The following is a 26,986-nucleotide window of genomic DNA, read 5'->3' as shown; positions in this document are numbered from 1 at the left end:
CGACTGGATAGACTATTGGGAACCCAAAAATCGAGGGGCTTAATTACATTGGGGGAACAACGTTCTATCGTTGTTCGAGTCTCTGATTAGATGTAAGATGTCATATCCAACATTGGGAATTTTGGTTTCCAGGAAGAGAGGTGGGAAATAACTCCATCAGTAAAGGGGTTCACATTCAGTGTACAACACATAACAATAACAACTCCATTCAAGAATCAAATCAAATAATAATTTCAAATATGCGGTCGGTTTGGCGTTGACTATAGTATCGTAGATTTTTTCTACTTGGCCGCGAAAGTAGTAGGCAACATCCCACTAATGTTTGTTTTCACTAGAGGGCAACATGTAAACATCGCCTACTTCACTGACCAGGAACACCTTCCACACAGCGTATTTTTACAATCTGCTCGATGTGTTTGCACAATGCTTTACCGAAATATTACAGAGGATGCAATTACATTTGTTCAAATTTCTATAGAGGTAGAATGGGTATGTGAATTCAGGAGACCGAAAACGGTCTACTATCCATAACGTATACCTTGACAATGATCAAAGAAACAAAGTCGGATCAATTACAAAGTAGGACACAATGATTTCCTAGACTATATTGTACCGTCCCTCATTGCCTATTTGCACATTATGGAATGCTTCTGCATGAACAACAATCACTAGCAGAGGATGAAGTATACACACATCGACCAACGCGTTCTTAGTCCCAGCAATTTGAAAGAGAAAACCCAAGTGAAGTGAGTTTCTGCCTGCATCCATGACGTACCTGTCCTCCTGATCGATCACTTGGGATGTCATCCGGTGACTGTCGCCGCTGCAATCGACCACTAGCTCACCTTCACCTGCCCTCGTCGCAGCGTATTTAAGTACCCGCCCGCCCACAAATTTTTCACTCACGCTCTTCCACTCCTCCACACCAAAAACATCCCTCCCTTTACCAACCACTCTCTCTTTTGTTTTCCATCGTTACTACACATAACGGTGTTACGATCCATAGCCAATATGGCTTATCATAATCGTTTCTCATTGCTCGTCGACACTGACGATGTCGGGGAGTCGTCAAACTCCAACGTTCAACCTGCCAGCTCCTCGGCTGGCAACCAACTCGGCCACTGCTCCTCAGAGCAGCAAAGCCATCAGCAGAGGCAGCAACTGCCTCAGGTCCTGGCATATGGTTCAGATGAGCGTAAGAACACGATCCCCTCCTCCCCCTCCCCCCATCTGCCAAACCCCAATGCCCACCCTCCCAACGTCCCCACTCCTAACATTCCTTCTGCCTATCACCCCCATCCTGGTGCCTCCCATCCTGGTGCCTCCCATCCTGGTGCCTCCCATCCTGGTGCCTCTCATCCTGGTGCCTCCCGTCCCAGCGGCACCTATTTTTTCTGTGGCGTATGCCGCATCCACTTCAGAACGAGGGAAGGTCTCCTGTCACACATGAAGGGGAATAAGGGGCTGCACCGCCATTTTTGCAACCTCTGCTCGCGTGTGTTCGGGGAACGGGCCCTTCTCCAAAGCCACGTCAAGTCCACTCCGAACCATCAGGCGCACTGTAACATCTGTCTTTCTGCCTTCAAGGACAACCACGCTCTCAAATGTCATTTTGAGTGCCAGGCCAAAAAGATGCAAGACCATAGCTGGATTTGCTATCAGTGCCTCATGGGGTTCGAGGACGAGCCGCGCCTCCAAAGGCACCTGGAGTACGGCACCGCGCACGTCTGGTGCAGGACGTGCGAGGTAAGGTTCCCGAGCCAGCGAGAGCGCGACGAGCATTGGAAGGACCCGGCGACACCCCACCGTCACTGCCTGCAGCTTGGTTGCGATTTTGACGCGCCCAACGAGATCGAGCTGGAGGCCCATTTGGATGAGGTCCATTTCCGGTGTCGAGGATGCAAGCTGGTCGTCGACTCCAACTCCAAGCGTAGCCAGCACGAGCAGTTATGTCCGACCCTCAAGGGTTTGCGTTGCCCGGTCTGCCTTGCGGTGTTCGGCACTGCAGAAGAGGTGGAAACACATCAAAGGGCTCAAGGCTGCAGCCCGCCCGATGCAAAGGGTTCTGCCTCCAAAGCGATCAAGAGGACACCAGCGTTTCCTTCAGACGCTTCAGATGTTGGCAGTGACTTCGGAAACCCTCCAGGTAAAACTGGAGGTACAACACTCTACTACCAGAGCCAGCGTGTCGTGACGTCCGAGAGGTCTCTTCCGGGCACCGCAGCCATGAAGATGCCTGAGCCTGTCCCGGGTCTTTCGTACACCAGGACAGTCCCCCGAAACTCCCAACCGCTCATCGACATGCACCCAGCGCCGAAGAACGTCTTGTCCATCCGCGACGTCAAACGAATCCGGGACAGGGTCGCAAGTACCGACGAAGTCAAGGCCGCCCAAAGGCAGCAAATCATCTCCCCCCAGCAGCAACCTCTGCCCCCACCGCCCCCGATCCCGTACGCATCCAAACCATCCTTCGCCCCGAAAACCTCCATCTACACCATCCACCACCCCAAGACCGAGGAGCAGGGCGTTCAAAGTGGCCACCACGACCCCCTCCCTTCCCCCACATCGCCCACCGAGCAGCCCAACGAGTGCCCCCTCTGCCACGCCACGCACGCAACCGCCACGCAGCTGATCCAGCACCTCGAGATCCCTTGCTGCGAGCTCCTCCTCTCCGGGCCGAGCCTAAACATCCTGCTCGCGGCGCTCGGCGGTTGGTTCCACGCGACGACGTTCATGGACGCCCGTACGCACGCGCAACTCCGCAGCCAGAGCATCGACGTCGAGACGCTTCTGTCAAGGGTCAGTGAGGGAATTGTAAAGCCATTCGTGTGCCGGGCTAATGGGTGTGGCAAGCAGTTTGCCGAGCTGAAGGGCCTAGTTTCGCATCTTGAGGAGGAGAGGTCGTGTGGGTGGGATGTTGAGAGGCTTCAGTTGGGCAAGCTCATGTGGGAGCTAGACACCGCGTACTTGAGGAGTTTGAACGAGAAGAAGATCGGTGAGACGGATGTCAAGGGGAAGGGCAAGGCGAGGGAGGATTCTCCGTTGATCTTCTTGGACTAGGGTTCTTCGTGAGGGTGTGGATATGTCGATACCTTTTGACATGGCACCGACGCTACCTAATCCCTTTCTCTCAGCGGGTGTGTAACGATAAGTCAGGACGAGAATGAAAAGAGAAGAGAAGTACGATGAGACGGCCCTGGCATTAGAGGAGACATGCCCAGATTTTTCGTACCTGTACACTAGCAATTCAATTCCCAATTAAGATCAATGCAACAGAGATAACCTGAGATCCTTCGTTCGCTTTGCAACCTTCGTGACTGTAAATAATTGATCGATCTGACTTCCAACGTACAACATGTGGTGAGGTTGCTCGGGAGAGAGAAGGAAAAGTCATGGCATTTCATGCAGGATGCCTCTTTAGCCGGATAGTATCACACACAATTGGTGGGAACGCCCGACAAAGAAAGGTCAATGTTTGTTAATGGAAACTTTCTCTCTTACTATATTGTCATCTTACCTTCTTGGTGTCTTTGTTTTCTCAGAGCGGTAAGGTGTTTGATTGAGCCTTTGTCTATCCGTTTGCTTGTTTCCTGCGTGACAACATGCGACATACGACATACGACACTATCACAAAGCGGGCCTGTAAGCAGAAGAACACGGAGCCATCAACATTACTCACACAACTGACTCTTTTCAATGTAACGAATATTCGCGGTTGCGACTGAAGTGTGTGATTTGTTGAACTTTTTATTTCATCTTCCATCCCCTCCGTTCAAGAAAAAAGGTATGGATATCCCGCGTACTACAACTACATAGATCTCTTCCCTATTTTAAAATTTGATATCAATCATCTCGTCATCTCATCGTCACGTACAAATACTCGTAGAATCGAAAAAGAAGTATACAAAAAAGCAAAAACGAGCTCACGCTCACGCTCACGCTCACGCTCGTCTAGACCGACACCCTTTGGGTGTTTCCGCAGGGCGCGGCGTGGTTGTGCGAGGAGCCGTGGTCGAACCTGGCGAGGTAGCGGACGCTGTCGGCGCTCCTCTTCCTGAGGGTCGCGTTGGGCCTGGGGATGCCCTTGAAGTCGACAGCGTACTTGGCGACGCTGTTGGCGATGCTCTGGGTGTTGAGGAGGTAGGCGTCGTGCGCGAGGTTGTTGATGTCATCGCCCTTCTGGTGGTAGTTTGCGTCCAGGGCGACGCCGGCCTCGCCGCCGAAGAGCTGGGCTTCTTCCTCCGTCTTGAGCTCCTCGGCTCCGGTGAAGAGACCGCCGGAGGGGATGCCGTTCTCGAGGAAGGCGGCGTAGTCGGAGCGCATGGAGAAGAGGGAGGGGACGTGGGGGAGACCCTTGTTCTCGTAGAACTCCTCGAAGTCGCGCTCAATCGTCTCGGAACCAGCGGGACCGGAGAAGTTGAAGGCATTGCCATCTCCGTCGTAGATTCCAAGGACGTAGTTGGGAGATGCGATCATGTCGAAGTTGAGATAGGCGCGGATCTTGGAGACCTCAGCGGCGGAGCCGGAGATGGAGCCATTGAGGGTCTTGAGGTAGTGGAAAGAGCCCAACTTGCCGAATTCCTCTGCGGACCAGAAAGCGAAGCGGACGGCGTTCTTGACGTTGAACTTGGTGAGGGCCTTGGCGACAGCGAAGACACCAATGGTGCCAGAGCCGTCATCATTGATACCTGGTCCCTGGAAGACAGAGTCGGAGTGACCACCGAGGACGAGGACGTTGTTGTGGTCGCCTCCCTTCGTCTCGGCGATGACGTTGTAGGTAGTGCGGTTCTGCTCGATGGTGTCTACGCTGAGATCGACGAGGACCTCGCCGGCCTCGAGGGCAGCAATGAGAGCGTTTCCAGTCTCTTGCACGACACCCACGGTGGGAGCGTAGTTACCGACGGCGCCGAGGGTACCAGCCAGAGCACCGGGGATGTTGTTGTAGATGACCGCGCCGACAGCTCCAGCGGCCTTCGCGAGCGTAGCCTTTTGCGCTATTCACTTGTTAACAATGCAGCTACAGATATTCAATTTTGCAAGAACCTACCAAAAGGGCATTCGCCACGAGAGATGAGTGCGACCTTGTCCTTGACCTCGGCAGGGTAGTCCTCTGCCGTGCAACCGATGTTGGCGACCTTGACGAGCGGGGTCTGCTCGACGGAACCGGAAGGGCCATAGGTCATGTAGGCGGCGGCGTAGCTCTCGCCAGCGGCGGTGAAGCCGACGGTAGCGGCGGAGAAGAGCTCGACGAAAGGTTGCTTCTCGACGTTGTAGTACCCGGTCTTCTTCAACTCCTTGTACAACCAGTCAACGGTGGCATTGTGGCCTGCACCACCGAAGGCGCGGTTGCCGCCATTGGCATCGGCGAAGTCCTGCAGCTTCTGGGATCCAGCGAGGAGGTCATCGAGGTTGATGAGCTTCTGGAGGGCCTTGGAGGTGACGAGCTTCTTGCCGTGGCCAGTGTTGTACTGTCCGAGGGCGGGAGCGGAGAGCGCAGCCGCAGCGGCGAGGATGGAAGCGGTCTTCATGGTTTGACAGATCCGAGAGATGCAGGAGGAGAAACAAAGCAAGGGAAAGGGAAGAGGTTAAAGGAAGAGGAGGAGAGAGGAGAGAGATCGGTGAGGTGGAAAGCCAATTCCATGTCCTCGGGCGGGGAGGTTCATATATGATTTGGGATTATTGTGGCACTGCTCGAGCTCGTATCAATTGGAAGTCTGGGCTACTCGTATCTGTCACTGAACATTAGTTGCAAAGTAGAAGCACATCTCGTGCTCCCATATCGAAGCACATCATCATGTCATTTCCGACCGCCCGCTAACCCTGGTCAGGCAGCTGGTATCGACGAGCATCGCGCCTCGGTCAAGGGTTGAATGTAGGGACTGCCACCCGGGATGGAGCGACCACAAGCCTGGAGCCTGGCACGTTGGAGATGCACAAAAAATCGATGGGCGGCGAAAGATGGGCGGAATGGCAGAAGAAGTTGGGAAGATTGTCTAAAGATTGAAGGTGGAAGGTGGAAAGATGAGATGAAGCTGGGCACGCAGGGATTGGGTAGGGATGGACAGGGATTGAATGATTCTGATTGGTCGGGAGATGTCCTGCCAAGAGTGAAGGTCGCGGGGGAGGCAACTTGGCAGAGAAAGCCACAATCTATTCATCTCGAAACCCTACCTAGGTACATACGACTACCCCTACCTAGTGATGATAGGTATTCGTTCGAACGACTGAGCAATTAGTTCTTCATTTCCATAGATACCTACCCAATACGAAGCAGTCCGCCACCGCAAACTTACTTGGTTCCTTGTACCTCGGACATCAACTTATACCATCATCCACCGTCGCATAACATATACACATATATCTCTCCCACGCATGAACCACCAAGACTTCCACCACCGCAACTCGGTCTCCGCCGAAGGAGGAACTCTCTCTTCAAAACCACTTCTAATCTAGTCCATCTCACCTCTACAAACGCCTCTACCCTAATAGTTGGCACCTGCGCCATATATGCTCCACCCCAACCCCCGGGGATACCGTTCAGATCAGGATGGTGACAAGACAAACGTCTCCATTCCTCGGAGCGGAGCGAGCGAACGAACTTGGAGGAAGGTTTAAAGGGCATGCTTTAGCTCGCGCACGAATGCGCGATCGTCCGTCGCGTAGGCTGTAAGCTGGCGAGGGGACAGGCCGGCTTGCCGTCCGTGTAATAAGACGGCTGTATGTAGTCATGATACAAAAGAGTATGGTATTATTGTGAGGTGAGGTTCTCATCTGTTTAGGTAAATACGATAGGGCATTGAGCGCCGCCTCCGATGGCCGTTGGCTAGGCTCGATGAGGAAAGTCGTTATGGCTTCGCTAGCGGGTAGTGAAAGTCTAGGCGGGAGGATTGGTGGAGGTGAGGGACGTGCACGTGATAGCGGACTGGGCGTTGATCAATCGATAATTGAGATCTACCTCTTAGTCTTTCGTAGGATTGTGTGGGTTGTGTGCGGATTGTGGGTTGAATGGATTGGTGAGAATATGTGCATACTTGGTTTTCAAACCCCTGAATTACTCAATACTGTCAAACATCTATTGGTCCCTTCTGATCATTTTTTCATGTGTTTATACCCTTTGTTTTGAGATTAATAGAAGACAGAGAATGCGTCTCGTCCTTACTGCAAACCGGAGGAAAAGGTAATACTTTGCATTTGATATCTACTATATTATTCATGACCGCAGAGCAGGAGCAATGGCCCAACGGTTTCGCGAACATTTAACATTGGATTTAATTTGTATACACACTGTTTTCTTTTGTTACATTTCAACTTGATTTGGTCGGGATCATGGTATCAATAGAAGTAAAGACAAATTTACAAAAATAGGAAAATATATCTGTAGAGGCAAGTGTTGATTCATGAGCATCATCATCATAGCTCCGTAGTAGTGACAATTAATTCATAAGTTTCACCGAAAGTCTAGACTGATTGACAGCATTTTACTTTTAGAAAGTCATTTACGATTTCGTATATGCCATTACATGCAATCCCCACGGTCTGAATCCAACCCAATCTCATAGTCTACCATAAAGCTCAGCTCGCTCACAACTTATCAAACGCGGCCTTGGGCTTCAGAATAAACGCGCCCCTCTCCATCGTATTCACAAGAATATACCCACTCTCAAACAACGCATAGCTACTCCACGTGCCCACGAAATCGACAACCCCACCACCGGGCTGATTATCATCCTCGGGATAAACATCAAAGAACCCAATCTCCTTCACGCTGTTACCCGTCGGGTCCTCGGGGATCGACCGCACGTCGAGGACGCGGAACCCGGTGCCGTAGTTGGACTGGTACGCGAAGCCGTTGGCGACGTATTGGTTGTGGTCGATGCCGCGGGCGGCGGACTTGTAGAGCCCTGTCTGCTTCGGTGCCGTGAGATCCGAGATGTCCCAGATGTAGGTGATGGGGTTTCCTGGGATGCCGGGGCCGACTTTGTCGTACTCGTCGTATTCGTCGTCGAGGAGGAGGTAGTGTTGGTTGTTGACGTCGAGGAGGGAGCCTTGGTGCGTGTAGGCGGCGCCTTCGTAGGAGGTGATGGAGAGGATTTTGGGGGCTTTCTTGTCGGTCACGTCGTAGATGGTCAGCGTGTCTTCGTTGTAGCCGTAGCAGATTTCGCGGCCGTCGAAGCGGGAGTCCGGGCCCTTGTAGTTGACGCATTGGGCGTCGTGGACGTAGCCGTCGGCGGAGGCGCAGCCCGGGCTGGTCGGGTTGGCGACGTCGGAGATGTCGATGAAGATGATGCCGGATTTGCAGGAGTCGTTGCGGGGCTGCGCGCCGACAGAGTAGATGAAGTTGCCTTCGGGGTTGGTCACGACGTTGTGCGTGCGGCCGGTCGGGAGCTTGCCGTAGTAGCCAGCGAGGTCCTTCTGGTTGCTGAAGGTCACGGGTTTGGCGGGATCGATGTCCAAAAGCTTCTTCCAGTCGAAGATCTGGATGCCGTGGTTGACAGCCTCCGAGCCGATAATGACATAGTCGTTCTGGCCACGGATCTCTCGCCACTTGCTAGGGACGGAGTACTGTGGGAGCCTTCCGAGGTAGACGAGTTTGCCCTCCTTGGTGATCTCGGCGAAGGCAGTTCCATCTTGCTGGCCGATGGCGACGAACTCACGGCCATCCTTGGAGGTCCATCCCCAGGAGCCTGAACCGAATCCAAGACTGCTTCCTAGCGCTGAGTGTGGCAGGAAGTGGTAGAGATCGATCTGTGCAATTTTTAGCAACTATTCACATCATAGTATGGTGTAGCTTGTTTAGTCTTACGTTGCTGCATCGGAATGTATCTGTGGAGGTGACAGCAGTGCCATTGCTGCACGCGACAAAGTCTTCCACCTTTGCGTATTGCGAAGACTCGTACGCACCGGCAGCCTCATGCTTAGTCCATGACTCGTGCTTCAGAGCAATATTGTTCATCTAATGGTGTGGGAAACCCAACGGTCAGCAGTGCCAAGTGAGGGACGACGCAAGGGAGTAGCACACATACATGCTTAATACCGGAGTCATATAATTTTGCTGCCTTGACCTGGTCTTTGGCGACCTGCTTTGCAGTGGCCAAAGCGGCCAGGGAAAGCACTGCAGTCTGCACGTACATGATGGACAATGGCCTAGGAATGAGCGAGAGGCAAGGAATTCAAGGAGTGCAGACACTGAAGAGATCAGAGGACAACACTGGAGGCAGTACATTATATACTTAGCTACCCATCTCCACTCATCCACCCCAGCATGATGGGATGTATGACCTCGACAGGTTCCTGCCTGAGTGGGCGAAGCGATGCGTCCATCTCTAGGCTAAGTCGGCAGGTAGACAAGTGGTTACCAGCATCAACCAGCGATACCCACGTTGCCCCCGAGCGAACACAACATGTTGATTGGCATCCCGCAAGACATTGATTGAAGTCGTGATGGCGCAGTAGAGTGCGACATTGGCATGCATAAATTAAGACAAAGCTTGAACCGTGCGACCGACCAGGCAGACCAGGCAGACCAGACCAATCGCCCCGGATGAGGCAGGAGACACAATATAAAGATGCTTGGCTGACTGGATTCAAGCACGAATGGGCCACTTGCGGAGCGGCGCGAGGACCAAGTGCCGATGGACGCCTGGCGCTGGCACGCAGATCGCTCGGGCGATTAATCCTTCCAGCAATATTATTGTACAGCTCAGTAGTTCGGTTCGCTCCAGTTCAATGATGAGGATGCTGGTAGGATCGATATTGACGAATTGGTAAGGCGGGATTGCTTCCTTCATCCGTTGCTGAAACCGGGCTGAGCGCCACCGAGCTACATCTTGGCAGACGACAACTCCCCGCGAATAAGAGGCAGAGTCAGGGAATAACGAGCGAGAGAAACAACGGATTCAGATGGTCAAGCACGTGAGATGAGTTGAGGCTCCGGACGATGGGCCATTACGGAAGGTGGCGTCTTAGGTCCACCGATCCCAATATAAACTACCCCCCTCCGACAATATAACGCGGCCTTATCTCTCAATTCGCTGTACCTGTAAGAAACGTGAGTGGGCATGTTGAAATAGCGTCAGATAACGCAATGGCAGGGAGTCGATGGACAAAGAGTTCTCCGCAGTATTCTGTCATGAATTGAAATGGCGATGATGAGCAGTAAGCCGTGAGTCGAGAACGGGTCCGTTGCATTCCCGTTACTAGAGGGTGCAACCACGCAAGGGTTGGGATCCAGGAGCATGGGCAGATGCGGGATGCGGGATGCGGGATCGGTACGCAACGTCAATGGCTGTGTTTCGTTCCGTTCATGTCGCTCTCTTTAGGATCCAGCATCTCTTCTCTTGCGTATGGCAAATTGTCGTGTTGTGTACGTGTTGAGGAGGGGTCGTCGTCGGATGGACTTTGATCCGTTTGGCTCTCAGCATTGTAAACACGACTATGCCTACATTAGCAACGCAACGTTGTTGGTGAGACTGGGACTAGTTACCAACATGTTGGACATTAGTGCTCGGATTGGGAAATCGAAACATTGGTAGCCTAAGGAATGCTCCCAATTCATAAGAAAGATCCTATCCATGTACTCCGTAGATCCGCCCGTACCTCCTCATATTGTACACAAAACCTTACGCACATTGTTTCTTCTGTTTCCACAACCGCATGGTGACCACGCGGCATCATGGCTGCCACATTATTCACATCGTGAGTGGGTCGTACGGATGACGAGCACAAAACAACATTCCGCAGACACTTCCTCTCAAGCGAGGACCAGGCCGACAGGTGCCGAACCTCCAGTGTCATAGGACACATACACACACACCTTTGCGCGTTGCAACATCACGTCCACAATTATTCACGTACATGCCATTGGAGAAAGTATTGAAGAAGGTATATGGCCCTTCTCGGTCCAAGAATGCTTTCATTCCTAGATCTATTTCCATGGTTCCATTGATCCCATTGATCCCATTTTGAAAGAGTATCTACGGTCGTCTCTTCGTGTAGATGCATCCGTTATGTTATTCCCGTAAGTTTTACCAGGCCCAGTGTAGCCATGTCCTGTACGTTCATCCATGTGTTTGATATGTTGTTCCACCTCAACCAGGTCCTAGTCAGACGCCTACAACTTGGCCTCGACCTTGTGGAGGGCCTCCTGGAAGTCCTTCCAGTCGTAGAGGACAGCAGCGGCCTTGGTCTGCTCGGTGAGAACCTTGGCCATCTCGTCCATCTTCTCCTTGCCCTCCTCGATGCCGTAGATGCCGACGTATGCGATGCAAGGGATACCAGCGCGCATGGCGGCAGTGGCGCCGGACTTGCTGTCCTCGACAGTGACGACCTCCTCGGGCTTGACACCAAGCTGCTTGCAGGCGTGGATGTAGATGGCGGGGTCGGGCTTGGAGCTGGGAGGATCGAGGGAGGTGGCAGCGGAGTAGACATGCTCGTTGGGGAAGAAGTGGTCAATCTTGGCCTTCTCGATGGATGCGACGACGCGCGACTTGGCCGAGGTGCTGACGACGGACATTGGGTAGCCCTGCTCCTTGAGGAGGTTGAGCTGCTCGGTGACACCGGGGCACTCGATGGCCTTCTGGCTGAGCTTGCGGGTTACGGCGCCAAGCTCGCGCTGCACGAAATCCTCGAGCTCCTCATCGCTCAACGTGAAGTTGTGCTTGGTCTGCAAGCCCTTGAGCATGCCACGGAAGTTGTGGCCGACGAAGTCCTCCAGGAGCTGATCGGTCGTGTAGCGGGCCTCAAGGCCGTGCTTCTCGAGGACCTCATTGGTAAGCTCGGCGCAAGCCTCAAAGGCGAGGCGCTCGGACTGGACGAGCGTGTTGTCGCAGTCGAGGAGGATATATTTCGCCTACGTGTAGGAGGAAGAGGTCAATAAGAGTTGATGATCGGTGCTGCTTCGGAGGGTTTGTCGGATGTTGATGGCGGGGTGGGGGGGAAAAGTAAACACCGCGATCATGGGTGGTGGGGCACGACAGCGAGAGATTGCGCGGGGAAAATTGCACCGCTTACCTTTGTCATGTTGGCGACGATTGAGACTTGAAGGGAAGGTTGTTGATTGTTGATAGTTGGCTGTAGGCGGCAGAGTGTATTGAGGGTGAGTTGAAGTTGAGAGCTGAGGAGTGGGAGAAGAGAAAGAAGAAGTTGGAGTGGGCGATGGGCGGGTTTTGTTGAGGGGGGAGGGAGAGACGGGAATCAAGGAAGGAGGGGATTGGATACGGTAAGTGAGAGTGAGAAGAGTGAGAGCGGTGTTACGGTAAGGCCAGATAGTCGTCTGAGAGAGTCAAGGGCGCAGTAATATTAACGGGTTAGTAGTAGTGAAGGTGAAGGTCCATGGTAAAGGTGGAAAAAAGCTGAGATCAGGCCAGAAAGGATGCGACCCGGGAGAGTCAATGTGTGAGTGTGAGTGAGGCTGCAGTTTGCATAGGCGGCTGCAGATGGCCATGGGCGTGGGCATGGGCGTGCGCGTGCGCTGGCAATGTCACTGGGTAGAGAAGAATAAAAAAAAGAACACATTCATAGTACGTTTTGCAGGCTACAATTGACTATTCTTCAATCCATTCTCGTCAATTGAAGTCGACAAAGATGACAACGTTGATAGTTGATGATACGATACCCATAAGCCAGCCCACAGCCCACAGCCCACCAACCCACCGAAGCCCGTCCAGGTCCACCTCGTGGGGTTACGTCATATCGGAAATCTTCCATCTTCATTCCACCTCTACACTCATACTCTACACTCTACACTCTACACTATGTATGGATACATCAATTGACTATCCTTTAACAGCATTCGATGCAATTCTCATTCATCATCGTCCTTGATGCTTGATACTCATAACCATCGTACCTAATGTAACGTAATGTGATGTGGGATTAACCTACTGGATACCACTACTAACTACGGGGTAGCTGATCTATGCCCTACCACGGGAACTATCATCCGCCCCTCCCACCATCAACTCTATCTTCTCCAGACTCTTACTACCCCCATTATTACCAGTATCATTATTCGATAAGTACTTTCTCTACTCTACCTACAAGAGTATAACTCTACAATACTACTGCAGGTTGGCGAGTCACCTTTCCCCCATCACTACTAGTTGTCCTCACTAGGCCAACGCCTCCATCATCATCCCCGGTCTGGATCCCTTTCACCCACCATGCCAGGCGCATATACGGGATGGCTCCCGAGACAGTCACACACTACTCCTACACTCCCACTACTACTACTACTGATATGGCATTGATGTTCTCTACATCCTTTGTTGATTCCGGGGAGCGGTGTGGGGATGCCACATACCATACACCCTACTCCGTACACCAAACCTTGCCATGCAAACGGGTAGGTAGGTAAACCTCTGCGTGGGTCATGATCTACTCTCCATTGGTGTCTCGTCTTCTAGATGGATATGCAAATAGCCATTCATCCCCAATGTTCAGATCCATGCCTTCGGGTACATTCTTTCTGCACCTTTCTCCTTTATCATTGATTCCTATGCGAATCTATGATGTGTAGAACGATAGTAGGCCACAGTCGCCTCAACTAATTCCTAGCCCAACTGCATTTTGATACTGGACATGTATAGCAACTTGTAGTTAGGAACCTACTTGGGTACCCAACTTGATATAAAAATGAGCGATTAATCAATCCAATCCCAACAATTCCCATCCTTCTTCTTTACCTCCGATTAGTTTTGTCCCTACCAGTTTCGTTTTCCAACCGTTTTCCTCCCCCACGGATACTGTAGACCAGGCCTGCTATCGCATGTTTACTTTTCGTTGGTGTCGCAGACGCAGAGACACCCCCATCTCATCGCATAACCACCTCACCTTGCCCTCACACCGCTCCCCTCTATTCTCACCCGATCAAGCCTAGTCCAGCCATCCTACAAACCAGACAAGTCACCAGACCACATTTTCTTTCTTCTTTTTCCCTTTCACATACTCCGTACATCGTCACGACGCGGAAAAGTCCCTTGGAAATGCCAACTCATGATCTGCAAGGGGTTCATCTCTCTATCAATAGTGCGTACACATACTCCGCCTACTAACGAGTTTACACGATAGCCTCATTCCCTAGCCCAACCCACTAGGTACTCCCGAATCCCCGCATACCCACACGTTCTCTCCACTCCACTCCTTAGACCACCATACTTAGCCTACATACAAGGTACCTGATTATTGCATCAAACAGTTAAGTCGAATAAACCACTGCTTGCGAAGAATCAGATAGGACATCCTTCGTTTTATTCCATGTATACCATCATAGAGCGTCGGTATCGGCAAAGCACACGCACACTCCGTACATACGATGAGGTACCTAGTGACAACCAGTGCTCCCATACCCACCCCACCTACCCACGCCCTCCACTCTGCCCACCAAGGTGGGGGACAACCACCAATTTCCAACGTCGAGCGTTGCACAGATGAAAAAAAAAAAACATAAAAAGCGTCACGAGGTAAAGCGAGAGGGCGGTAGCAGCTCGTTGTCGTTGCTTTTCGCCCTCACGTGGCAGACGTCATGCTGTACTTCGTCTGTGTGCGCACCTGCACATGGGAGGAAGTGGGATTTGCGTTACCGACTTTCTTATTCTGTACTTCTGATGCAATTGGGTGGCGCTGGGTAGACTTCGCGTGGGCGCGTGCAGTCTTGGATTGTGTCGTGCAATTGTGTGTATGTACAAATTGTGTCACGCGTCGTAGAAATATCAATTCTTCTTGGTCATGAGGGGAGGTTCCATTTCACAAAATTATCGTGTCCGTGTTACAGAGCTGTCAGCGCTGAAGATGCATCGCACAATCGCTCCCTTGACCGTGGACTTGGAGACGACGGAACGGTGTAAACGCCTTGTTACATGTCATATGACCTGCTCACTCATATTTGCTGAGTTTCTCCGCAGAACGAATAATCACAACATATAACCTTACTCAAGGGCGAAAGGCGTAAATATTCTTCACACTCCGTATAACGAGGTCATCGACTTATTCTCGTGTGAAACGCTGAGTGGGAAAGGGTTGCAGTACCAGTGCATGATCGACAACTTCTCCCCTCGACTCATGTGCATCTTGCATCTTGCATCTTGCATCTCCCCTCCAATTCACCTCTACCAAACTTTAGACCATTAACACCAGCTCCTATAAAGCCGCATTAATGGCTAGAATAACCGATTACTGTAAGGAGTCTCTGTTCCTTTCACGTGACTCCGTGTTTTCCTGCCTCAGGTTGGCGTTTCGTCAATCCTAGCCGGAGGGCTGGTCATCCACCTAACAAACCTCAAACATGGTCGAGACGTTCCGAGCACGAAAACGCCGAGACGGCGTCAAGACACGACAAGCCTTTCCTGCAAAACTTACGCGATCGCAGATATCGTCGTTACCTTGCCTCTCAGCCATTCAGATTCTCGTAAGCATTCACTTACTGGATTTTAGAACCCTTTCTGTGCGCGCTTCGAATTGAATAATGGTCTCATATCGTCCCAGGCCATGTCATTCATGGCTTCTCCTGTCAAACAATGCATGACAATACATAGCGATACCGCAAGACTCAATTCATTCCCATTGAGCCAACCTTCGCCCAACATCGACATCCATCAAACGATGCGTTTCACGCGCCCCTGGCCCTCGCGGCTCCGTGTCCGCATACCCTGTCGTTATGCCTCAACGACACCCTTCACTACTAACTACATCCTCTCTCGGAATCACCATTTCCGTGAAGTCGTCTTAATATCTGCTGCATCCCCCCAACTTCCATAATCCATTCTTCTAGTTTACCATCTTCTTTGCTTGTACTTTCGATTCTACATCGTGTGTTGATCACTCGTTACCTTTTAATTCTGCAATTAATACTTTCCGTTGGTTTTCCATTACCATCATTCCAGTTTGAGATACCCTTGCCATTAACAGCATCAAAAACCATCACCATCATTCCAAAATGTACACCAGCACCTTCATCTCCACCGCCCTCTTCGCCGCCACAGTCCTCGCCCATGGAAACATCACATCCCCACCAGCCCGCCAGCCCGGACCCGCAATGGCACAAGCATGCGGCGCGGCCAGCGTATCTGCCATCCTCGCCGACGGCACCGGACCTCTAGGTACACCATATCCCATCAATACCTTCAATACACACAAGCTAACCCCCAACCCCAGAGAACATCCCCTCCAACGGCTCCCCCAACTGCAACATCTTCCTCTGCAAAGGCGCGCAATTCGCCGACAACGCCGCCCTCGTCCAAACCCTGTCCCCGGGCTCCGTCGTCCCCTTCACCGCGGAGCTCCCCATCCCGCACGAAGGCCCCGCCAACGTCTCCATCGTCGACACGGCCACCAACTCCATCCTGTTCGGCGTCCCGCTGCTCGAATTCGATTCGTATGCGGACGAGAATCTCGCGGTGCTGCCGGCGAATAACACGGCGTTTGAGGTGACGCTGCCGACGGCGACGGGGGGCAGGTGCGAGACGCCGGGGGAGTGTGTGTTGCAGTGGTTTTGGTTCGGGACGAATGCGGGGCAGACTTATGAGAATTGTGTGGATTTTGTTTTTGCGTGAGGGATGTTATGGGGAAGTGGGTGGTGAGAGTGTTCAGTTGCGTGTGTACGCTGTATGAAATACAAGTTATCCAATTGCTCGTTGGAAGATTGAGGCGGATAGTGTATAAAGTCTCCACTATATACTAGCATTTTTCACATGGATCAATCATTTCAAATACTCTTCACTTCAAAGGGAAACATCACAGGCACACCTTGTAATGAATAAATAGGTAGTGTGGTGTAGCAGGATAGATGTAGCTATCCGGGGATCACGTGTATGGGGAAAGGCACTAGGTAGGGCGTAGATAGATCGATCAGGGCTGCCGAGAGAGATCGAGGCATCATCTCCCTACCTCCAGAGGCCTATCGACAGAGTCAATATCTACCTTTCCTACCTATCCACCGATTGCGGGTCGTGCCTGTGATGCTCCCTACTACAGAGGCGTCTATACGCGACAGTAGTAAAGGCATGTATTCGACATGGTCGACAGGGCTGGAGAGGTGAGTGAATAACTCTCGAGCTTCCTCCTTAGTCTGTCTATCTGTGATTCTCCTAGTGCTGTATGACCTCCGAATCATGTCGTTTGTCCTACTATACCTGCAATGACGGTCTCTTGTTTTTGAGGTTTCTGACATATTATCGCCGAGAGAAGATAGTGATGGTGGTAAGAGATAGTGATGGTAGTAAGAGATAGTAATAGTAGTAAGAGATAGTAATAGTAGTAAGAGATAGTGATGGTGGTAAGAGATAGTGATGGTGGTAAGAGATAGTGATGGTGGTAAGAGATAGTGATGGTGGTAAGAGATAGTGATGGTGGTAAGAGTTCGATCATATTATAATTAAGGCAAGATAGCTTCAATATTGAGATTTTCTGTTGTATTATTACCTATCAATGGCAGAGAACTCGAGTCATAAGTCAGTCGTGATTATACCTAAGTTCTGCATTCATTAGTTTAAAGTTTGGTTACCAACAAAGCCAAAAGAGAACAATGCAGTCGCAAAACAAAGAATACATGATTGTTGGGCAAACAAGACATTGTTTGATGCATGTGCACTATACCACATGCTAGGTGTATATGTACACACATCTCTCACGCAGCAGTTGGGTGATTATACTGCATACTACCCGCATCTCAGACAATCACCATCAACCTGTCATACCTTTGACGACAGTATCTTGGAAAACGAAAGTAACAACTCCAGGCTGTGTGGACAATAGACATGGCGATTTTAATCCAACTCAACGAGCCTATCACCATTGCCATAAGCAATGGCAGGACCTCCCAACTCGAAGTGTGCATATCCCAGTACGATATCATGTCAAGAATCGCCAAGGATTTCACCTCAATCGAGCTATTCTCCCTCGCAAGAACGTCCAGAACAGCATGGGCTCATATCAAAGGAACTGATATGCTGTGGCGGGCGCTGACATTGAAGACGAAATGCTGCGGTTTCGGCGTCGATTTTCGAAGGAAGGCGGCCAACATCTTCCCCCGTCCTGGAACGTGGCCACTCCCGATCTACTTCCCCTGCAGTTCAAACAGCCGAGTGCCCATCGAATCCCAGCTCTGCGTCGACTGCGGCAGCATGGTATGCAAGGAATGTCGAATCCATAGCAGCTACCCCTTCGCTAAACGTTATGGTGACCCATACGACTCACTCGAGGGAGGAAGCTACTACGGCGTCCAACTTTTCGCACCCGTTGAAGTAAACGAGACAGATGTACTGTCGCACGCCTCAAAGAGCGTCACTCCTCAACCCGAAGAAACAGCGCTTGACCGCTTCGTAGAATGTTACCATCCTTCCAAGCGCAGGCTGGCCAGTCTTCCCAACTTTTACAGTTATCTTCCAGCGATGGAGAAGATACAGGCAGTGGGCGTCTGTCACGACCAGGAGAGCCTGCATCGCAGTCTTCTCGAAGTCGCCCGAGCACGCCAGGTCGCCGTATGTCTCCAATGTTTCCACGACGACGGGCCAGGGATGCTAGCGGCGCGGGACGTATGCCAAAAGGGAGGAACTGTAGAAGATATTGGAAGGCATACTTGCGAATGCACGCTGTCCAAGCGGTACATGACCGCCTGGCGCTGCATGCGCTGCTTCATCGCGAACGATATCTCCCGAGATCTACAGGGCGATGGGGAGTCATCCAAGAAGTTCTGTAGAGACCGCACAACGGTGTTGAAGTGCGGCTGTGGTGGGAACGGGTCGCCGGCGTCAGAGTACCATGTCCTCGTATGTAAATGGTGCGGTGGGTCGATTCGATCGAGAGAAGATTGGGGGGACAGTTCACTTCTTATTTTGGGGAAAGACTCAAGTGAAGTTTCGAGGGAATTAGGGGATCGCCCCGATGGCGATAGGTGTTATAGCCACTGGTTTGGGACGAATGGGGGGCAGACGTATGAGAATTGTGAGGGTTCTTGGTTTGCGTGAGGGATGAGTGGTATGGTCTGTACGTGTTGAGGTTAAGAGGTTGAGAGGTTGAGATTTTCGTCCCCATGTTGTCGCGTATATACACTCCCATAGTTAGGGGGATTAGATTTATAGATTCATCAACACCTCGCTATTAGGAAGATTCTTAGAAAAGATTATACAGTAGCACTTTTTATATGAATTAATTATCTTCTATACTCTTTAAAAGAAAACACTACAGGCACAACTTATAGTTAATAGATAGGTGGTAAAGGCATATATATTGGCCATTGAGGATAAGCCTCTGGGACAAGTGGATGATTTTCGAGCTTTCTCGAGAGCCCAATGTATATGTCTACAGTCTTCCTAGCGCTTCCTCTGCTATACGTAACCTACAGGTAGACAGGTGGGTAGGTAGGCATAAGCTTCTCTTAAGGCTGTTCACGACACACAGAGTATTTGTACCCGGTCTAATCTAGTCACCCAGTCGTCCAGTCTAATCTCGTCGTCCAAGCTTCACTCGAGTCTTCCCAAGAAAGAAGCAAAATGCCACTTTCTCAATCCTCACGTGGTCGTCGAATCGACCCTCCACACCACTTACACACAAGCAAATAGTTCTCAATCATGCGAACGGTCTCCGCTCCACATCCGCAATCCATGATCAAGGCGTCCATAAAGTAATCCGGGTCGCTGGCAGAGCCAGAGTTGGGGTCCTTTCGAAAGTCCTTTGCGCGGAAACACCGCATGCACCGCCATGCGTCCACATACCGCTTCTTCAGAGTGCACTCGCAGAAATACCCCCCCACATCGACAGAAGCCTCTCCCCTGATTCCTCGATTTACTCTTTCCCGCGCGGCCTGCATTCCCGGTCCGTTGTTGCTGCAATATTCCATGCACACGGCGATCTGGCGCGCCCGCACGACGTCGAGGATGTCGGGGTAGAATTCGTCGGTGTCGTAGCCGAGATCCACCGCGATGATGTCTTCGATGGACTGATACGACTCTTCGGGGGTAAGCGGGGCGCCGGGGTAGCGCACCGTGCGGTGCAGGCAGCTTACGGCGGAATCGAAGGCTCTTTCGGCGGGAAGTGGGCCGTGGGATGCAGCGCCGGCTGTCGCCGATGCACTTGTCGTCGCCGGCGAAGAGCTGTATGCCTATGCCGGGGGCGCCATCAACGGGGAAGCGGTAGCTGCAGTGAATGCGGCATTCGTTGCAGGTCATGCTTCCGCAGTCGACGCAGAGTTGGGACTCGGCGGGGGATGGGCGGCATACGTCGTTGACCTCGATAGAGTATGGGTTGCATAAGTCGCAGTTGATCCAGCGTCGGGGCTCCTCCAACTCGTAGATGGGGGATGGGATAGTTGAGCCGCAGCGGATGCTGTCCATGTATTCATCCACCATGTATTCATCTAGTGCTGCATTAGAATAGTTGGAAATGAGTCGGTGGATTCGCGAAGTGACGCCGAAGCCGCAGCATGTCGTCTTGGATGTCAGCGCCCGCCACAGCGAATCCGTGGCTTTGATAGAGTTCCATGCCGATTTAGAGATTCGAGCGAGGGAAAATAGGTCGATTGAAGTAGAGTAATTGGCAATGTTCGAGATGATATCGTATTGGGACAAGCAGACTTCGAGTTGGGCTTGAGACCTCGAAGACATGACACGATTTGGTTCACCAGGAGAGTTGGAATTGACCATGGCCTCCTCTTGAGATGACGATATTTCAATCATGTATCCAGGAATGGTGATCGGTTATTTGCCTTCTGCTCTCTTTGAAAGAATTCAGGAGTTGCACCAGCACCGAGTCAGGTTGGTGGTTGTCTTTGCCTACAACTAAATTAGGTGTCCTAGGACAGCGCTTAAATATGTGTCAAAACTATTGCTGAGTAACAAGACAGTGATTATACTAGATGCGGGCGGGCAGGCAGTGAAATCACCAAATGTTTCCTGGGAGATGTGCATACACATGTATAATGTATTTGGCGCAGTGAATTCACATCTCGAAGAAAATGTCAGCACATAAATCACAAGATCAGCGAACACTGTCGTTGTATGCTCAACAACAATGTGTTTCTGGGTTTTCTGGCCGCGGGCTTCTGTACTTGGAGTGAAACTCAGATTGGCTAACGTAGAACTACTGGTTTGAAACGACCACTGACAGACGTATGCTTAACATCTCACAAGATCGCATCCGGCCTGCTATCAACCTCATCCAAAAGCTCCTTACACGTCCTGAATTTCAATCCTTCGAAATATGTCTTCTGGTGCCTTTGCACCCTTTCCACCGGCAGGTCTCCCGCGCCACTCGGGGAGAAGATCTTGTACTCGGCACCGATGAGTTTCCACTCATCCCCCTCTTTGCTCGCCTCAACAACATCCTGAATGAGGTCGTAGAGGCTCTTCTTCTTCACCTCAAACCCCCCATACTTCTCACCAACAAGCGCAGTAATCTCATTCCACGTCATCTTCTCACCCGACATGTACGTATTTTCCTCCCAGTCCGGCGTCTGCACAAGCTTCGCAATTCCTCTCGCCATATCCCGCACAGCCGTGAAATCCAACTTCTCGTTTCCCGTGCCCGGGATCTCCACCTTCTTCGTCTTCAAATTGATCGGGAACGCGTCCTCGATGTCTTTCATGTATCGATTCTTGGCTGGAACAATATAGTCCATCAACCAGCCGACAGCCACCATCGTCCATTCCAATTGATCTTGCCCACGCAACGCTTCCCGCACTGGGCCATGAATACGCCCGTAAAAACCAGGCTGGTCGGGGAAGTCCTCCACATTACCACCATACTCGGAAGCAATGAAGCGCTTGACACTAGACACCTTCTGCGCGGCTTCAATGAGCCTCATGTGGACGTCTATGTAAGCTTGCGTGTAGTCGAGGACCGTGGAGATGAGGGTCGTGGAACCTTGCAGGCCCTCGATCAGTGATGGGACAGAGTAGTCGGTGACGTGTTGGTGGACGCCTGGGCGGTTTTCGAACTGCGGTTTGCAGGAGCGGGAGAGAATGACTACGTCGATGCCTGCTGCGACGAGCTCTTCGCTGAGGTAGCGGGTGACGTCTCCTGAGCCGGCGATTGCGACGCGCATGTTGTTGGAGGTTGGGGGTTAGGGGTAGAGGGTTGGTAGAAGGATTTGTAGATGGGTTAGAAGTACCAGGATGAATAGTTTGATTGATGTGTTCGTATGATTTGGAAGCGGACTCAATGGTTTATTTATATTTCGAGGACATTTCTGTCATATGAACTCTGCTCGTTATGGAACTCCAAAGTCGGTTAGCGCCAGTGGGAGCATTTCATGGTTTACGAATGGGTAACGATGGAATTGGCAATTGTCTGGTTGATTTCTCATCACAGCGGTGAGAAATTCATTAGTGGGTCCGATTACATCTGCTTCTTGGTCAGCCATTGACTCTCTTGTCCCCAAGTTGGTTGATGAAGCCGAGCTTGGAAGATGATGTCCATTGTCGATCTATTCCTTATCAGGTAACTCACAGCGAGCTTGGCGGGCCCTCTCTTGGGTTACAGTAGTGCATGATACGGATGCCTTGACAGCTACGAATTGCGCATTTGTCCTCGAATATTATAGAAGAGCTGACCAATTCGTATCAATCGACTGATAATCGGGTCTCAGATTGTCTCCCGACGCAAACGATGCCGCAGAGATTGGTTTCGTTGCTTTCATTCGTGCACCTGACGGGTCACCATGAATGAATAATTGCACGAATTGACTTTCGGACATTGCAGAGCTAGTATGATCAAATGCGGTGGATTTCATCAGAGTATTGTATATCGAGCTATACATATTTTACACAGCGGCCATTAATGATGATTGCTTCCATTTCATCACCCGTAAGGACGTTATCTCAATACTGAAGAGCTTCAGAAGTGTAGAGTTATGGAATATACGTAGGAGAGTTCTTCGAATTCTTGGAACCGGCTAGATTGGTATAAGGAGTGCTCATCATTACTGATCTATATTAAGAGTATGTGGTTGCTTAGGAAGTTGGGGTACCGTTGCTATGCTGAACCTGAACTCTGTCGCCTTCAATATGCTCTGCACTTACCACACTGTCGTTACCGTCTTGAAGAGGCTCCTCTGCAATATCTTTGACATGGTAATCGCCAATGTCAATTCCAAATTGCAGTTTTTCACCGCGCTTCCACCATCCCAAGCTATACTGATGTCCACTCAGTAGCCTCGACAATTCTTTCTCGGAACTGCACTCTGACCGAGGAGGAAGTGTATCTGCACTGAGTAGTTTTGACCCTGCAATAAATGATGCCGTGGTCGCGATACTGCATGGATTGTAAGGCAGAACACCACGCGTACTCTGTTTGGAGAAAGCGATAATCGCACAAACAGTCATGAAGCTGAGGAATCCTTGTAGCAGGCGTGTGGAAACAGTGTGCTGGGTCAGCTTCGACCCATCCGAGAAGGATAAAGTGGCGTTATAGCTTAGAACATTTGATGGAACGACTTCGGTATTCCGTGCATCATCGAATGGGGGTATGGCGCGCGCCCACAAGTTCAACTGCTGCGCTGCCATAATTTCAATAACTCGATTGAGCCGTTGTGCTAGCTTGTTGGCATTCTCTGCTCCCATGATTTCCTCGATAGGCACCCCATCAAGGCCATAGATAGCGGCCTTCATCCAAGGACTCAGTGTATCGGTATTGGCTCCTCTTTCATTGTTCAAAAACGTACTGCTTCCACCACCGACCATAGGATATGCATCCCATAACATTCTGACTGTACTCTCAATTGGACGAGGAGGTTGCATCGGATCTAGGTCGAAGCTGGGTGTTGTCAAGTTCACGACAACATCCATTTGCTCGAATACGGGGTGGCAGTGCAGCACACTGACGTTTTCCTCCCGATAATATGAGGCCAATCTTCCCAACGCGTACCCAGTTGTTGGACATCGTGAATCGATAGCATGGATCGAACTGTTTGCAGGGAATATATACTGACTATAGCAGTCAAAGTAATCTCCTGGTTTCAGACGAAGTTCGCCGTCAGATCCTGTGTTGTCGCTACAAATCCATCGATCAAGTTTGGGACAATTAGCCGGTATCGCATCAGTAGTAGACAGACTAACAAAGTTGCTGTGCAACAGAAACCCGATTTTGACTAACTCTTCTGGCACGCTTTCACATTTGAGCGAGCTTCTAACTGCAGGCAACACCACTGAAAGGACGCCGCCGGTGGACCAGGGAATTGCCCCTTTCAAAGTATCATTGTCTTCTTGTAACTCGACTGTCGGCAGTGCATAGGTGTCATAAGTCCATTTTGGATATGAAAGGTTTGCAGTGAGAATTCTTGGAGTGTTAACTGTAATCATGTCCGCTTTGCGTCATGCCTAACTTACAATCCTGGTCTGACCTGCGCGAAGTTGCTTTGGCGATTATCCAGTTGCCTTAGATAACCGTTTTTAACGAAAGAAGTGTTCCAAGCACTAGTTTGTTTCACGGTGACCGACTTTAGTGTCTCTGTTGGACTAATGGAATAGAGTCCGCTCACAATCACAGTAAGGAACGGACCAACCAAGAGTGCAGCAGAAATGGCTGCGACCGACATTTGTCGCATCCTGAACGACTCCCATAAGGTCTGTATCGACGTTTTGCCGAGTTGATCGAGTTGCACGGTTTTGGATGTTGAATAACCGCCTCGGCGGAGGTTTGAATAAGGCTGGAACAACTTTATCGTGAAGGCTGCAGTATCAAAAAGTAGGCGAATGGTTACCATGAAGATGGCAGGAATATACGTCCACGCATATTCTTGCTTTTGGCTCGATGGTGAAACCCGCGTAATGCCACCCGAGGACTGTGATCTTCGATGCAACAGTTCGACAGCCACAATAACTAAGATGGGCAGAACCACAACAATGATACGAGTGCGTGTAGAGGCAGTGAAAGGTCGCCACCATTTTGGCGGTTCTGTGAACGTCGAAGAGCCTGGCCTTAATCCTTTTTGGGCATTCGTATCACTTACATGAACCGCAAAGGTTTGCTGTCCTTCGGATAAGCTAAATGACGCACGGTACTTCCGTGTTCGACAATGTTGCTCTAGATCGTGTTGCTGGATAGATCCGAGATTGTCCATATGCTTTGTAAATACATGGCTCTGGGCCAGAAGTGCTGCACAACCTCCAATCGAACCAGGACTGCGAGGGACCACTCTTGGTGGTTTCATCCAGATCAAAGTGGCTGTGATTGCAATGAGTAGAACTAACATGGCCTCTAGGAAGCTGAATGCTATCACACGTACGAATAGTCGCTGCTCATCTCGCGTCACGGTGCCTTCCATAATTTGTGGCTCTTCAGTGAGGTATTTCTCTTTGATGATTTGAATTCCTGCGATGCTATGCATGGAGCGAATTACGCTTGAGAGGAATGTCATATTGCTCAACTCCATAGGAATGTGGCCAGGAGTTGTAGCGTTGATTAAGCCATTGGCTAACCCGATATATGCACCGCCTCTCCATACAGAGTTCATGAGCTCTGATGTTGTGAGGCCAGGTATTTGCGAAGCAGTCGCTCCCGGTACAGCCGTTATGTTTACCTCCGTACCTGCGGTGCCTGGAATCATCCGATAGGACACTTTTTTGCGGCTAACGTTATACGACGGAGCACAGATTACGCCTGTAAATTGGTACCGGCCCGTCTCGTTTCGCTGATTTGATACATACTGGATAGGCTGGCCATTGGTGTTGTTGGTTCTTGTCATGGCCCCCACGCTCAGTACTTCGCTGCAATTACCAGTCCAAATGTTGAAAATTCCCGGTGCGTTGCCAATTCCAAATTGTGATCCCCCAAGCTGCATGGTTTCGGTCAAAGAGCATGCTGGTGTTGTAAGTGTTACATTAGATTCCCAGTAGGGTTGTCGAAATCGCTGAGGCCCTAACACAATGTTCGCATTCTCACAGGGCACATCGAAGGTTACGACATCCATCTCCATGCTCAGAATATCGCCACGCTGAAATTTCAGGGACGCATTCGTCGACACATTGAATCTTGGATAAACAGAGCTCTCAGTCGTTCCATGGGGCAGGCTGAGATTCAGGTAGCGAACTCCATAAGCTATCGTCAATGGCGCCTCACTTATTCTGGTGGTCCAGTTCAATCTTAGACCTGATGAAAGAAATGTCTCTTGTTTAGACATGAGGACTCGATTGGACACAGTGGTACTTTGCAATGAGAAGAGTCCAGTCGACAGAATGACCATGATCGTAAGGATTGAACTTGCGCACACCGGAAGTGCTACGAGCCAATGTTTTCTTCTCGCTGATGTATAAAGTATGTTGATACTCCAGGGGGATACGTAGTCGAGCAAAATTGTCGTATCTGCGTTCTCGAAACCCTTGTATCTCTGCATATTTTTCCAAGGGAACAGTTGTCGATAGCGGTAGTCTACTTGACTCCAGAGGATTGCGATGAATGTGAACACTGCTGTTGGTCCATATGTCCAACCCAGGCGTTTGTCTTGGTCGGCTGTTCTCAGTCCATTCCTCTTTTCTGAAAGTGCATATAGAATTGGCAGAACTGCCGCTAGAAGTAGGAACAGAATTAAGAAGGATAGAAGAGTTGTTGGTCTTAGGAAGAAGGGCAACCAAAACTGATTTCGTGGCGGCATGTGTATGGCATTGTTGCTGAATGGACCATCGACTATTATCGCATGTCTTGCAGGTGGTTTCGTCGGGGCTTCTTGAATGCGAGTAGTGGCGGCTCCAGCACTATGAGAGTCTCGCGACCCATGTTGCGATGCAAGCGAATTTATATCAGTGAGCTCATGCACATCCTTTGCTTCGGAAGTCATCGTGGCTTTCTAATGGTATAAGTTTCGTTGAGAGCAGGGCTTCATATTAGTACTTTCCTGAGTAGCCGTTGTCGCACAAGGCTGAAGTCTATTTTCAGCCAGCACTGCCCATCACAATCTGCACAATCCCGTGTGTAGATAAGACTGATTACTCGGCGGAGGCTGAAATTTAAAGCGTTCATTGGCTATGAAGTGGTACAGGACGCCACGACCTTTCATATCTGC

General features: G+C 50.7%; 9 protein-coding genes across 9 annotated transcripts; 3 read left to right on the top strand and 6 right to left on the bottom strand.

Annotated features, from left to right (window-relative positions):
- Positions 1 to 915: 915 nt before the first annotated feature.
- BU24DRAFT_428245 (uncharacterized protein) lies at positions 916 to 3,276 on the top strand. Its single transcript, XM_033529430.1, has one exon. It carries the CDS (start codon positions 1,012 to 1,014, stop codon positions 3,058 to 3,060), a length of 2,049 nt encoding a protein of 682 aa, XP_033378575.1. The 5' UTR covers positions 916 to 1,011; the 3' UTR covers positions 3,061 to 3,276.
- Positions 3,277 to 3,728: 452 nt separating this feature from the next.
- BU24DRAFT_496986 (Zn-dependent exopeptidase) lies at positions 3,729 to 6,004 on the bottom strand. The gene is made up of 2 exons (XM_033534232.1): positions 5,048 to 6,004; positions 3,729 to 4,994 (listed from the first exon to the last, which is right to left on the bottom strand). Exons 1-2 carry the CDS (start codon positions 5,526 to 5,528, stop codon positions 3,952 to 3,954), a joined length of 1,524 nt encoding a protein of 507 aa, XP_033378574.1. The 5' UTR covers positions 5,529 to 6,004; the 3' UTR covers positions 3,729 to 3,951.
- Positions 6,005 to 7,581: 1,577 nt separating this feature from the next.
- On the bottom strand, positions 7,582 to 9,131 carry BU24DRAFT_437022 (uncharacterized protein; the record flags this gene model as incomplete). Its single annotated transcript, XM_033530192.1, has 3 exons — positions 7,582 to 8,745; positions 8,804 to 8,953; positions 9,024 to 9,131. 3 exons carry the CDS (start codon positions 9,129 to 9,131, stop codon positions 7,582 to 7,584), a joined length of 1,422 nt encoding a protein of 473 aa, XP_033378573.1.
- Positions 9,132 to 10,901: 1,770 nt separating this feature from the next.
- On the bottom strand, positions 10,902 to 12,410 carry BU24DRAFT_428240 (HAD-superfamily hydrolase-like protein). Its single transcript, XM_033529429.1, has 2 exons — positions 12,010 to 12,410; positions 10,902 to 11,848 (listed from the first exon to the last, which is right to left on the bottom strand). The coding sequence occupies exons 1-2, from the start codon at positions 12,016 to 12,018 to the stop codon at positions 11,111 to 11,113; spliced, it is 747 nt and encodes a 248-aa protein (XP_033378572.1). The 5' UTR covers positions 12,019 to 12,410; the 3' UTR covers positions 10,902 to 11,110.
- Positions 12,411 to 15,931: 3,521 nt separating this feature from the next.
- Positions 15,932 to 16,547, top strand: BU24DRAFT_467703 (uncharacterized protein; the record flags this gene model as incomplete). Its single annotated transcript, XM_033532461.1, has 2 exons — positions 15,932 to 16,094; positions 16,150 to 16,547. 2 exons carry the CDS (start codon positions 15,932 to 15,934, stop codon positions 16,545 to 16,547), a joined length of 561 nt encoding a protein of 186 aa, XP_033378571.1.
- Positions 16,548 to 17,750: 1,203 nt separating this feature from the next.
- Positions 17,751 to 18,959, top strand: BU24DRAFT_467702 (uncharacterized protein; the record flags this gene model as incomplete). The annotated part of the gene is made up of 1 exon (XM_033532460.1): positions 17,751 to 18,959. The coding sequence occupies one exon, from the start codon at positions 17,751 to 17,753 to the stop codon at positions 18,957 to 18,959; it is 1,209 nt and encodes a 402-aa protein (XP_033378570.1).
- A 254-nt stretch (positions 18,960 to 19,213) lies between these two features.
- On the bottom strand, positions 19,214 to 19,721 carry BU24DRAFT_428237 (uncharacterized protein). Its single transcript, XM_033529428.1, has one exon. It carries the CDS (start codon positions 19,682 to 19,684, stop codon positions 19,496 to 19,498), a length of 189 nt encoding a protein of 62 aa, XP_033378569.1. The 5' UTR covers positions 19,685 to 19,721; the 3' UTR covers positions 19,214 to 19,495.
- Positions 19,722 to 21,112: 1,391 nt separating this feature from the next.
- Positions 21,113 to 22,145, bottom strand: BU24DRAFT_473407 (NAD(P)-binding protein; the record flags this gene model as incomplete). Its single annotated transcript, XM_033532785.1, has 1 exon — positions 21,113 to 22,145. Exon 1 carries the CDS (start codon positions 22,031 to 22,033, stop codon positions 21,113 to 21,115), a length of 921 nt encoding a protein of 306 aa, XP_033378568.1. The 5' UTR covers positions 22,034 to 22,145.
- A 605-nt stretch (positions 22,146 to 22,750) lies between these two features.
- Positions 22,751 to 26,761, bottom strand: BU24DRAFT_473406 (uncharacterized protein; the record flags this gene model as incomplete). Its single annotated transcript, XM_033532784.1, has 3 exons — positions 22,751 to 22,822; positions 23,010 to 24,264; positions 24,315 to 26,761. The coding sequence occupies 3 exons, from the start codon at positions 26,759 to 26,761 to the stop codon at positions 22,751 to 22,753; spliced, it is 3,774 nt and encodes a 1,257-aa protein (XP_033378567.1).
- Positions 26,762 to 26,986: the final 225 nt, after the last annotated feature.

Source organism: Aaosphaeria arxii (genome assembly GCF_010015735.1).
Source record: "Aaosphaeria arxii CBS 175.79 unplaced genomic scaffold BU24scaffold_12, whole genome shotgun sequence".
Lineage (NCBI taxonomy): Eukaryota > Fungi > Ascomycota > Dothideomycetes > Pleosporales > Aaosphaeria > Aaosphaeria arxii.
The sequence above is the reverse complement of the archived record's forward strand: the minus strand, read 5'-3'. Positions and strand labels throughout refer to the sequence as shown.